Source organism: Desmodus rotundus, chromosome 6 (genome assembly GCF_022682495.2).
Source record: "Desmodus rotundus isolate HL8 chromosome 6, HLdesRot8A.1, whole genome shotgun sequence".
Lineage (NCBI taxonomy): Eukaryota > Metazoa > Chordata > Mammalia > Chiroptera > Phyllostomidae > Desmodus > Desmodus rotundus.
The window spans coordinates 85,048,645-85,062,244 of record NC_071392.1 but is presented as its reverse complement, the minus strand read 5'-3'; the positions used below and the strand labels follow the sequence as shown (position 1 = coordinate 85,062,244).

Sequence of the window (13,600 nt, the reverse complement as noted above, 5' to 3'; positions counted from 1 at the left end):
GAGGCAGATGTGGGACCTAAACAAAAGTACAGATGACTAGTTTTTTTTTGTAATATTCACTCCCCTACGCAGCTCCTCAAAAAGCAGAATCAAGTTCGTGCACAGAGACAAATATACAGAAAAGATGTTTAAATATTTCTTGATAGAAGGTGGACCTTCTGCACGCAGCCTCAGTTAGAAAATAAAAACAATTTGTGTGAGAGAAAAATCAATGGAACCCAAGAGAAAGCCTGTTAACAGATGCTAGTGTATGATGCAATCCAAGTATTTGCTAAATAAGGCATCACAAATCAATAGACATGGATTAATTATTCAAGAAATGATGTCTGGAGAAGAAGTCAGTGAGTGTAGTGGAGACTAACCCATTTAGGTCACTCCCAATATTTCACAGCAAAAGAAATGCAAAAATGGATGGAGATGGTGCACACACGTGTGAACACATATGAGTGAGAGATAACACAGGCCTGCCACAGGCAGGATACAGAGTAAGGATGTATGTGAGCGACATAAAGAACTCTGCCACTGACCAGTTCGGAACTTTAGAAATTAACCAGCCATGCAAAGAAGAAGAAAAAAAAGTCTATCCAGAAGAAACTACTAAATCTTGGCAAGACAGAGAGTTATGTGGGATTTTAACTTGGCCTATTTCCAGCCTGACCCTTCCCTAGCTCATTGGCACCAAAAGCCAGGAGCCCTGCAGCAGTGAGGTCTGACTGTTTCTGTGGCTGTGTTAAATAAAGCCCCATCCCCAGAGCACACTAAAATTTTTATTTCTAACTTCCAGTCCTCTGGAAAATCTCTGTTCCCAGGGTGTTGTGGCCATTTGATTAGACTCAGAGCTCAACTCAGCAGACAGAAAAAGTCCCCCCACCTGCACTCCCAGGGAATGACTAAAACAGTAACAGTTTTCTGGCAACATCCCAGGTACTCAGGCTGTGGTTTCAGCTGGGGCAAACAAAAGCTTGGCTGGTAATTTAAAATCAGTCCCAGAGAATTAGAACCTGTTAAAACATAAAAAACAAAAAAAAAAACCTTTCACAGCCAAAAGCTTTTTGGAAAGAATGGGTTTACTGAGCCCCAGGCTGGTCAGAAGAGGACCAGGTCTTGGGGCGTTTGTGGTCTAAACCACTGCAGCAGGGCTGGATGGGCCAGGGGGCATGCGCACTATCGCCTGGGAGAACTTGGGAAGTTCCAACATATTCCTGAGGATCTGAGACTGCAGAAGCACAAGGCTTTGTGCCTGCCCAAGAAAGAACCAGGGAAAGAAAAGGTTCCAGGGACTGACTTCCAGCTGAATTCAAAGGCCTGAGCAAACAGGCAGTAAAAGGCTGTCTTACAAACTGCCTGAAGTCGGAAGGTGTGTGTTCTTTTTTTTTAAATTATTAACAAGTGTTTTTTTTAATTTTTATTGTTATTCAGTTACTGTTGTATGCCTTTTCTCCCCATCCCTCCACCCCACCCCATCAGCAAATGAGTGGATCCAAAAACTATGGTATATTTACACAATGGAATTCTATGCAGCAGAGAGAAAGAAGGAGCTTATACCCTTTGCAACAGCATGGATGGAACTGGAGAGCATTATGCTAAGTGAAATAAGCCAGACGGTGAGGGACAAACACCATATGATCTCACCTTTAACTGGAACATAATCAACAGAAGAAAAAAGGTGTGTGTTCTTGTACTCACCCCCTTAGCAAGGCATGAAAGACACAGACGCATGGCATTTAAGGGGACTGGGATGGCTAACCTGAGGCAGGCCTCTTCTTGACTCTAAGACCTGACCCTGACCTCCCTTTGAGAACATTTGCTTTAGAAAATTATAACTGAAAATTCTTTCTGTGCCCCTTTGACATGTAAATCTTTTAAAAAGACTCTTGCTGGTTTTACACCAAAGTATGTCTTTCTCAGGGACCTGGGAGTCTTCCTTTGAAATGTAATCCACAGGGAAGACAGGGCCTCTATGCAGAGTCTGTGTTAGGGGGCCAGGGGCATAAGTTCAGCAGGGTCTCCTTGCTCCAAGTTGGAAACTACCTCCTGTTGACAATAGGCTAAGTTAACTATGAACTCCCCTCTCCAGCTGCCCAAACCCGTCAGTCCTTTGTTTCAAAGAAGTTGAGTTCAGACTGAGTTCTGGTCTCTCTATTGTAGCCTTGAATAAAGTCTTCTTGCTCTGTTAAACTTTGTCCAGTGAAAGTTTTGCTTTGAGAAAGGAAATTTTCCTACTGAATGTTATCTGACCACTGAATTATACTGATCCAAGGGTATCCAAGGAAGCCTGACTTCAAAGATGAGGAAAAACTTTTTTATAAAGAGGGTAGCAGAGAATTCAGCAGCCACAAACCGCAGGGGAATACAGAGTCTATAGGATTAGACAGAGAAGTTACTAAACAAATAAGCAACCAGTGAAAAAATAAAAACAGTACCAACCAAATCAACAAACCCTGTGGAGATAGATTTTTATGCCAGAGTTGTTACAATGTATCATTTAGGATGGTCATGCCAAAAAAAAAAAAAAGCCCATGAAAGTGTGCTACACACACAGGAAGAAAAGCAGCCACAGAAAATGTAGCTGAGAGGCTTAGCAGTCAGGCTTTAAGTTAGTTATTATATGTTCAAAAAGCTTAAGGGAAGCATATTAAATAATTAACAGAAAGGGTGACAATGATTTCCCACTAAATAGAGGATGTGCATAAAGAGAGCAAACTTACTTGAAAAGGAACAGAAATCTGGAGTTGAAAAATACAATAACCAAAATTACAAATTTCCTGGAGGGACTGAGCTCAACATCAGATTTGAGCTAGAAGAAGAAAGTATCAGCAAAATTGAAGATAAGTCAAAGATATGATCCAGTCTAAATAACACAAAGAGGAAAGAATGAAAAAAAGTAAACAGAATTTCAGAGACCATCAAATGTACCGACACATAATTGGACCTTGGAGGAAGAAAAGAAAGAGGAGTAGGAAAAATATTTTTTTTAAAAAATGCCCAGAAACGTACACACTGAAAACTGTAAAGTGTTGCTGAAAGAATTTAAATGAGATCTAAAGAAATGGACAGGCATCCCATATTCATGGATCAGAAGACACCATGGTTAAGATGGCTGCCCAAATAGCTCTGCAGATCCAGTGCAATCCCTACCAATGTCCTTGTTACTGTCTTACAGAAATTGACAAGCTAATCCTAAAATTTGTATAAAACATAAGGGGCTGCCCTGGCTGGTGTGACTCAGTGGATTGAGTGCCTGACTGCAAATCAAAGGGTTATTGGTTTGACTCCCAGTCAGGGCACATGCCTGGGTTGTAGGACAGGTCCCCAGTAGGGGGTGCATGAGAGGCAACCACACAATGATGTTTCTCTCCCTCTCTTTCTCCCTCCCTTCTCCCCTCTCTAAAAATAAATAAATAAAATCTTTAATAAAATGTAGGGGACCCAGAACAACTAAAACAATCTTGAAAAGGAACACAAAAGGCCACATGTGGTATGGTTCCATTTGCACAAAGTGTCCAGATTAAGCAATCTATATAGATAGAAAGTAGGTCAGTGGTTTCTGGGGCTCAGGAGGTGGGGACAAGGGTGGGGCATGACTGCTGGTCGGTAGTTGCTGCTATCCAACTCTGTGGATATACTAAACATGGAGGGACTATTTACCTTATTTTTTTAATGTAGTGTATTTGACATAGAACACTGTGCAAATTTCAGGTGCACATGTTAATTTGATACATTAATATACTGTAGTAAGAATGCCATTGTAGCAATGACTAGTACCTGCTCACTTTCAACAGGTGACTTTAGCAACCTACTTGGTTGATACAACTCTGAGGTGGTGCGGTTACCTGGGAAACCACTCCGGACAGTTTGACCTTCATCCATTAAACTCGAATCCCTCTACATAGGACAAGACAAAAGTAACAATGTGGAAAATGATCCTTACTGCAAGTGACTGAACACACTCACTCGTACGTGGGTCTGGTCTGGGACCACCCGTACAGGCTGTGCACATCGTAATGCCGTGCCCGGGAGCCATCGGGCAGGACCTGCTCGCTCTCCATGCACAGGGTCCTGCTGCTCAGACCGCTGTCCCTGGACTCCAAATCTGCGAAGAAATGCCCAGTTATGTTCTGCCATTCACTAAAATGCCCATCACCCTGGTATTGCTCTATTTTAATCAGTGACTCCGTTACAAGTAACAGCTCCAATTTCAAGAATTCCTTTTGAACAGAAAAAAAAAATCAATGTTCTGTAACCTTGTAACTAATGAAGGGTAAGGACTGGGGATGGAGCTAGTAAAGGCACACTCTTTTGGTGTTATGACTGTGTCTTCCACTAGATGGCAATGTTCTCAAGGGAATAGATCTGGTTTCAATCAAGTTTGTATTGATGTTGCTAAATCACAGAAATATTAAATCAAGGGAGGAATGAGGAAAACAAGAAAGGAGGGAAGGAAGGAAGGGAGGGAGGAAAGGAAGCATAGCCAAGACCTAGACATTAAAAAACTTGATTTCCAGATTTCATCACACAAATTGCTGGCATGGTGCTTTTAGGAAGGCGAGTTACTTCCTTCCCCATGTTTCTGTAAGGCGAGAGAGCCTTTCTGAGATGCCTTCGCCCTCAAAGCCTAGGATTCTCTGTGTCTGTTTGTAGCATAGGACACCCAGGGGGCACGCACGTGTGTGCAGGGGGTTATTTACAGTTGTACCCATCAGTGCACAGTTACCAATGTCATCGGATACACCGTACATTGCTTGGTTTCTTCCATACCACATCAAGTCATTATTTCTACGAGTGATTAGTAATTTACTTGCATTTATTCAAGGTTATTCTATTTGGGATTTTATCCTGTGTTTGAGAATGTTTTTCTCACTCCAAAATGAGGCTTCACTTTGACAACTAGGGGGAAACTTTCAAGGGTTTTTGAGCAGGGAGGTCATTTAATGAAGTCATCATTGTACATACGTGGCATATAAGGTGGTTTATTAAGAATTTCATCGCGGCAGCCCCCGACAGATCCATCCACAAAGTTTGATGGCTCGTTCATATCCTGAAATGAGCCAGCAAAAAAGATTCCGTGATGTCAGAGTCTGTATGGCTTAGCTTGGGGGCATGCTGACCTCCTGGAGACAAAAGTGTCTTATTTAAGCCCTCACACAGCTGCTTGACTCACTGACCTGGTTTAGTCTCAGGCAGGGACCCAAACAGACCCTAAGAACGCATGTTGGTTTAAGTAGAGTGTTCAATTCCCAGTTAGGTTGCGGTTTTCAGCTTCTGAGGATCGTTTCCTAGTGGCAGAAAGCCTGAGATGAAGCTGGATCTAAGACCTAAGGAAATCTCCTCTTGATTCGACTCTCCCTTCTGACCTCACTTTCTTACTCCCTTTTTATCGGTGGCCAGTGGTTACTATTCTCTTCCCCTACTCCCTCTCAGTCCAATAGCTGGACTAATTCAGACGTCAGCATAGTCCAAACTCGAGCAGTAGTGTCTCACTGTCTGCTGTCCTGAGAAGCTGTCAGTGACTCAGAAACAAATCTGGAAATCAGGGACCCTTGCAGGGGTTTATTCCTTAAATGCGAGAAGTACCTATTCCTTCATCAAGTGGTCACTGCCTGCTTTTCCCGCGGAAAAGTTAACACTTTGAGTATCGGGCTATCCTAGACAGGACATACGAAAAGGCAAAGGCAGGTATTTCGGAAACTAATGACTATTTTGAGCTATTCAGCTACAGCTTTCCTCCAGTGGAACAAATATCCCAAAGTGATCAGTGTCTCCATTCCTCAGAGCTCCCCACACCTCTTCGCTGTGCGCTTGGCCTGCTTGGGTTAGCCTGTGCCCTTTTACACGTGTCCCCTCCATGCCCATCTATCCTGAGAGCAAGTGACCGGGAAGCCCCAGCACGGCCAGTGGGCTCAGACTTCTGTCTCTGCATGAGTCACAGGCAGCCCGGTCCAGACCTGAGGGGCTCTTCAGAGCTGGCCTAGACCCTGCTGAGGATTTTGGGCCTCTGAGCAGTGGGGAAGGAAACTGGGTTGTCGCTATACTTCCCATCCCTAGAAATGCACAAACAGAAGAGCCTTTGGATGCCTGCCCCAGAGACATCCCAGGAAGCCCCCTGCTCTTCCACCCAACTGACTCTGTAACAAATATCTGAGGCGTCTCCATGAGCACTGAGATGAAGGTCTATTTTGTCTCAGATGCAAGCCTTCCTCGCCCCCATCCTGCCCTGTGTCCCAGGATGGATCCCAGGCTCACTTACTGCTGCCTCTGGGTGGGCGTGGCCAATGGGAGGCAGTGGCAAGGGATTGGAGGACGGGGGATAAGAGAAACCAGGGTATTGGCTTCCTTTTTCTCTCCAGTGGTGGCGTGTCCCCTCAGGGCCTCGGACTTCCTCCAGACAACATGTCCCTGGGCAGACCTGCGATTCCCTCTGCTTGCCCTGGTGGTCCCGACAATTAATTCTGTGCTAGCACCCTCTCTTTCATTCCTACTTCCCTGCTTTGCTCGTCTCGGAATTGCCTCTCCGGGTTTGTAGTGCTGGCGTTTCTAAAGACAAACCACCAAGGATACACTTACGATCCACAGTCCATCGAACTTCAAGCTCTTCCTCGGCTCTCGGGGGTTGGTGTAGAGCTCTCCTATTTCCCTCTTCCACCACGCAGCTGTGCTGTTCCGCAGGAAGTCGGGAAAGGCGACAAGGGCCCTGAACCGCTGTAGGAGCAACACACACCCTCTCACTGTGCCTCAGCATGTACAGCGAGGGGGTGTGGGGGCCTGGAAGGGGCCTGAGCAGGGGTGGTGCGAGGAGCTGCCCCCAGCAGGAGGAGCCCTAAGCTGGGCCTGCTGCTTCCACTGCACAGACTTCACTGCGAGCACAGGGACTAGGAAGCCTTGAGTCCCTTTTAAACATGGGATTCATTTTATGAATGGATGTTTTCATTGTAAGAACTGGGAAATTAACTGTTTGTATCTAAACTATGAGACTTCAGAGATTCCAGTGCTGCTGTCTACACTGGTCAGATGAAGGAGACCAGTCGCCCAGCAGGAAAGTGAGCCGAGGAGTGTGTGGGGTGCTGGATGCCAGAGCTGAGGGGACGGGATGCTGAGATCAAAGGCATTGCTCCTTCGAATTGGATTCCATGCTGACAATTCACTGCCCCTCGGCGTGTTCACACCCTCCCCGGTGAAAATACTCTAGGCTTGGGTTCAGTACTTTTCAAGCAACATTAGATTCACACAAAACAACCCATTAAAATCACACCTGTAAAGGTATTTCACTTGTGATTTCCTCCTACCCATTTCCAGTTTACTTGCTTGTTAAGTTTTCCATTTGGGGATCTTTTTTTCTGCCACGAAATTACCAGGCAACAAGCACACTCAACTTGGAGCTACTTAACCAAACGTCAGCATGAAACTCGTGAGTATCTAGGTATTTAGGGCGAAGGAGACAAAAAGCGAAACCTGTCTGTGATGATACCTTAACCTGTGTTTCATGGTCGAGGGACGTATCCACCTCCACGTTGGGCAGATCTGGCCAAACCTGGAGAACAACAGGAAAAATCAACACCTTTCGAAGGCATCACATACAGGCAAAGAGATGTTTCACGTGTTACACTCTAGTACGTGCCTCTCCATAGAAATCTCAGGGATCTTGGCCACTAATGGAATTCGAAGGTCTGGATGTACAGAATTCTGTTAGGTGAAAATGAGCTGGGTCTCTGGACTCATTCCCTAAGTTATCAAAATTTCCCTTTGGAACTCAATGATCCACCAAATCCATTTTAAATACGTCCTCTGAACAATCACTTTTCAAATGATTACTCGGCTCTCTGATATGCTCGTCATGGGCCTTTAACCAAATCCCCTTTTTACATAACAAATGTGACTAAAGAAACAAGATTGATTTCCATTTACGACCCATGAACTAAGCCTCAATACTTTTAAGCAGCATCATGACTTATTGGGAGACCCAACTGTATGTAGCATTAAAAAAAAAATCCATTATTATCGCCCTGGCTGGTGTAGCTCAGTGGATTGAGTGCTGCCCTGCGAACCAAAGGGTCACCAGTTCGTTTCCCAGTCAGGTCACATGCCTGGGTTGCAGGCCAGGTCCCCTGCAGGGGGCGCATGAGAGGCAACCTCACACTGATGTTTCTCTCCTTCTTTCTCCTTCCTTCCCTTCTCTCTAAAAATAAGTAAATAAAACCTTTCAAAAAATAAAAAAATCCACATTATCAATTAATTTCATCTATAATTAGGAGGACATAAAGTATATACGTGAATTAATTCATTCAAGAAACACTTATTAAGCACTTCTCCATGCCAGGCCCTCTTCTACGGTCTGTATCTACTTGGATTTAAGTAGGAAACAGTCCTTATCTTCTAAGAGCTCAAAGATGGAACATAAGTGCTGCACTGTATGCTTACTCTCTGCAGCAATAACAGGGAGGAACAGGAAACTCGGCATTCAATGCATCCTAAGGAAGAATGTTTGAGTCGCTCCTGAGTACATGTACTACTTGGGTACGCTGGGAGAAGACAACACGCAAAGGCACAGTGGCATGGTGCACACCCAGAGCAAGAGAAAGTGGTACAATGTCATTACAGAGCAGAGTGTGAATCCTGGCTAAGGGCCACTGCCACCTGGAGTTGGGGAGTCCACCTGGAACCCTGTCGTTCTACACCAAACAATGAAGATGAGGACTGGAGCCGTGAAAAGGAATTAAAGGAGAAAGGAGGAGGGTAATACATAAGAGTTAGTGATTTACTTAAATACAAAGGCTGACTAAGCATCATACACCAAAGATGAGCACAAGTCTTGAGTGCAGGTGACTGGGAGACACAGAGTTCAGGGCCGTTCTCACAGGTATCTTTTATGTGTGTTAACTGACCCGCTGGCCTACCTGAGAGGTGGAACACCATAATATTTCCAGGCAACAAAATAAAACTCATTGATATTTTAGAGAAGGGACCTGTGACCTTGGTCTTATTAATGTCCATTAAGCTAATCAGCATTGGACAGATTTCTACTCACTCATAATTTATAAGTTACCCATTATGCATTACCAGGATTTATTAAGAGCACCTCTTCATCAAGACATTGTGATGCTGATTAATTACGGGCATCTCCTCCCAGTGCTCACCTTTCCCCAGACAATGTCACTGCTGTTCGGCCATTGGATGAACACGTTGCTGTCCTGGCCTCTGGTGAATGGGAGATACTGGGTCTCATTGCCAGAAATGGCTGGATCCTGCGATAAAAGGGTTAAAAACAGAAAACATGAGAAAAGCATTTCCAAGGAAAATGCTCTCAAAACTTCAACAATTCACAGTACAGAAAGAAATGGTGCACTTTAGCACAAGCAAACAAAAAATGGGACCCATGGATAGATAATATGCCTTTGTCTACTGGGGAGCTGAGAAGTAAAAGAATATATTGATATTTCTCTATAAAATTCCCAAGGGAAAAAAGGATGCTAGTGTTTGTAAGCAAGTCCCAGAGATAAGCCAGGTGAATGAGACGGTACCTTCACACAGAGAAAGGCAACGAGCTGTGTTTCCAGTGTCACGGCGACACTCCTCATGACAATGGAACTTCTTCCTTCTACTCTGTGGTCAGACTTGTCCATCTACAGCGGCCTTCCCATTAACCCCACCCCTCACCTGCCGAATTCCTTTCTCTAAGTACCCGATGTCACGATGGTCCCATAATTCATCACTACCCAAAATTATATTGTTAATGTTTATATATTGGCAGTATCCCTCCAATGAAGTATAATCCCCATAAGAAAAAGGACATGGTCTTCTTCATTAATTTAGATTATACACTCACATACACACACGCACTCCTTTTAGAACAGTGATTTTCAAAGACCCCGTGCTTAATGAATACTTGAATGAACAAACAAGCAAAAGTCAGCAACTAGTGCTGTAACATATGGGGGCTAGAAGGGAGGACCATTTACGGGTAACTACTTCTGTGTTTAATTCCCACTGTAAAATATTAAGTTGGTCTTCTGGATCTTCACTAGGTTGTTTGTGAGTTTCGTCAAGAAGACATAAGTCCCCTGAGCCTCACCATTGCTGGGTGATGATGAAAATTAGGTTTTTGAAACCCCTCCGGTAAAGATAAGACTAAGATTCAGTCATTCCAAGGCACAGCCTGAAAGAGTGAGACCTTTTTTTTTTTTTTTTTTTTTTGCTATATTTGGTGTTTTAGCCCACAGTTCTAGCTCTACCAAGAGTAAGAAGAACTCAGTCATGAAAAATAAAGATTGTAAGTATCATTTTTTTAAAGCCCTTTTTGTGTGTTCTTTTCTCCTTTGTTTATTTGCTTTTTTCAAACTTAAGAAAATAATTATAGGTCCGCAGGAAGTTGTCCTGTGCCCTTTACCTCATCTCCCTCAATGGAACTATCTTTAAACCACAGACACAGAAACAGAAATGAAGCCACGTCTCCGCAAGCACCTACCAGAATGAGGATGAACCTCATGCCGTTTTGCTTCATTCGCTCCATCAGGAGACCGAGGTTTTGAAAGCTGCTGCTGAGGGTGAAGTCCAGCTTCCGGTCCATGTAATCTATGTCTACATGTTGAACATCCTACAGGAAGGGGCAAGCAAGGCGTTTGGGGTCCCACAGCAGTTCCCCTCTGGGCACCCAACTGCTCTTCCAGGCTCCCTCTCTGCTGCTTGAGGACCCCAGCCCCAGGCCCTCCGAATTTATCCCCTGACTCCACCAGACGGGCTTTCAATTTGGCTGATTAAAATTGCTGCCTGATTCCTGCATACAGATCGCCTGTTCCCATTCCTTCTCCTTCTGCCCTTCTTCCCCCAGCGGAATTCTCTCCCCTTTCCTCCCCTCAATTCATGTTTTTTCCGCTCTTCAAATCTCAAACTTAGTGAGCCTTCCAAAAAGACAAAAAAAATAGATGCTAGTTAAATGTCCCAAGAAAGCAGGACTCTGCTAAAAAACAGAATAGGTTGTACATCTGTTTTCTCTTTTCCCCTGTGCTACGCCTGACTGTATTTATCCACATTTAAGATCTACATTACTTTGTAGCACCCTAAAGTAGACTAACGGTATGCTCTTCCCACCATCCCCATTCGTCTGGATGGTCTTTGAGAGAAGAACCTTGCCTTCCCTTTTCTCAACACAGCATGGACCAACCTAGGTTTCTGCACATGAAATGCACCTGTTTCGGGATTGTTGAATGATGCTTAAAGTGGTTAATACCATATTTTGCTGTGTATAATGCACACTTTCTGCCCAAATTTTTGAGAGAAAAATAAGGATGCACATTATACATGGGTATAATAATCCCGTGGATAATGTGCAAAAAAACATGGGTGTGCATTATGGATTGAAGAAAGAGAGATGCTTTTTCTTTAGCATGAAGGTTATAATCACCTGTATGGTCTTATGACTCTAAGTACAACTTGTCTGAGGGAGCAGAGACTTGTGCACGAGCCAAAGCTTAGAGAACAATGAACCAACATACATTATTTACATTGGTTGCCTTGGCGAGAGACACCTAGGGATTCCTTTCATCCTTTCATTTGCCTATCTTTTCTAATTGATGTTTAACAAGTATCTAGTATAGTAGTATATAAAAAGAAAAAAAATTAAGCCTGGGCGAAGGTTTCAAGCTACCTTTGATGAGAACTTCAGAACACTTTACTCTCATCTTCTAATCTTGCCTGTCCTCCAAATCTCAGGAGGAGAGTTGAAAGCAAAGAGAATGTGGGATGAGAATTCGATCATTGTAAGAGCGGAAAGAGCGTGCTGTCTGTGCAATCCTGCTTGTCGACAGCGACTGACTGCACTTCCTGGGGCTCATCTAGCGGCCAGGCTGTCGCTGTAGGATCCGCTTACATGAGTATTTGCGTTTATGTCAGAGTGAAGGCTCAGTTTTAACTGCTTTTATATTGTCACTTTATATCCATCCTCTCCAAAAACAGTCACAGTATAATCTAAAATCGTCATAATCTTGACATGATTCCCACTCAGAAGACTCCAAAGTCATGGCTTAAGACCACCTATGGCTACTGTAGGATATTTCTGGCAAGAGGCAGTAATAATATCCTCCAATAACTCCTGGAGGATTTCTGCCCTTCAATTCTGAACCCTTGATTTAAAAGGGTGGCATTAAATAAGTTTAAAAAGCAAAGTTTCCACAGAGGACGAGCTCCACAGCTACATTTTCTTTGTACCAAGTTAGTCATCAGTATTTCTACGAAGATATTTTCAATCTATAGTAAGCCACGGATTCTCATAACTAACTAAACCACAGGCTGGGGGAGGGCTTCATACATAGGGAATCTGGGCCTCCACCATCGCATCATACAAACTGGAGATTTCAGTATCACTCTGGTATCCATAGCGACTCAGCTGGAATCCCAAGGCCCAGTACGGAATCATTGCTGGCCGACCAATCAACTAGAATAAAAAAGAAAAGTGGATCTAGGCAGGTTTCTTAGGGAAGGAAAGATGGTTGGCTTACGCTTGAAGGGAGCTGAGCCCTTCTGCTGAGTATTGTCTGATCTAGATGGCCTCATTCAAGAAAAATAAGAAAGTCAAATAAATGTGGCACAACCACGGGGAAGCAGGATGATAGAAAAGCCTCCCTACATTTTAGAGCTTCCGCTCTAGGAAACCTGAAAATTCAGTGGTAATTGCTGATTTTTAGCTAATAATTAAGAGACATATGGGATATCAATGCACTTTTATAGGCCCTTCACACTAAAACCTTACTCTCAGAAAAGACAGTGATGATGTAGTAGAGACACCCAAAATTGGACTTTCTCAGTGCTACGAATGTGGCAATACCCAATAAGCATTGGATGGTTTGTTAATGAGTAGGGTGACTTCTGACCTCTGTGTATTGCTGGGTTACAAGCTCAGGGGTCGGCCCCAAAACCACATAAAAGTCCAAAATCCCTCCCGTGGTGCGGTATGTCAGGGCAGGAGTGGGCTGGACTGTCACATCTGTTAAAAAAAAAAAAAAAACAAACAAGGTGAGCAGCATCCTTGGAACTATAAATTACCCGGACAGGAAATCTGCCCTAATATTTGTTATTTTCAGTCTCTACCTTTCACGCTCAGCTCCTCTAGAAAGTCTCTCCCATGCAGTGGGATCAGAGAAGGATTTTCAGGTGCCCCAAACACAATCTCAGTCTCAACATTGTATAACACTCCATGAAAGGGAATTAAAGTGTCACAGTAAAATAAAGTCATACACAACTAGCGACCCTGGTTAGTCAGAAGTTTACTTCTAATACCTGGGCTAGAGATCTTAATAAATCATGAAGAAATGAATGAATGAATGAAAGGTCAGGTAATGTGTCCCATTTCCCTCCTTGGCCCCGGATATCCTTATTTCTATTGATATCCCAGATCCCAATAAAGCGGACACAGGAAGGAGCCTCTGGCTTACCCATGGCGTTGCTGTTGAGCAGAAGCACTCCGTGGGCACTGCCGTTCTCCTCCAGGCCCATGTAGTAGGGGTGGACGCCATAGGAATTCTTCTTGTACTGGGAGAGTCGTGGGGAAAGTAGATGAGAAACAAAAAGAGAAAAGCCAAAAAAATTCATTCCACCTCATAACCCAACAGCC

General features: G+C 43.9%; 1 protein-coding gene across 3 annotated transcripts in view; it reads right to left on the bottom strand.

Moving 5' to 3' along the window:
- LOC112299863 (maltase-glucoamylase) overlaps positions 1-13,600 on the bottom strand; it is a 166,439-nt gene that overhangs the window by 17,220 nt on the left and 135,619 nt on the right. For all 3 annotated transcript variants that reach the window (XM_053926556.2, XM_053926554.1, XM_053926555.2), the window contains 9 exons: positions 13,422-13,518; positions 12,861-12,973; positions 12,299-12,424; positions 10,460-10,588; positions 9,132-9,239; positions 7,466-7,528; positions 6,565-6,699; positions 4,954-5,038; positions 3,955-4,093 (listed from right to left, as the gene is read on the bottom strand). In XM_053926556.2, coding sequence (XP_053782531.1) covers positions 3,955-4,093; positions 4,954-5,038; positions 6,565-6,699; positions 7,466-7,528; positions 9,132-9,239; positions 10,460-10,588; positions 12,299-12,424; positions 12,861-12,973; positions 13,422-13,518 — 995 coding nt within the window. The remainder of the gene's footprint in view (positions 1-3,954; positions 4,094-4,953; positions 5,039-6,564; positions 6,700-7,465; positions 7,529-9,131; positions 9,240-10,459; positions 10,589-12,298; positions 12,425-12,860; positions 12,974-13,421; positions 13,519-13,600) is intronic.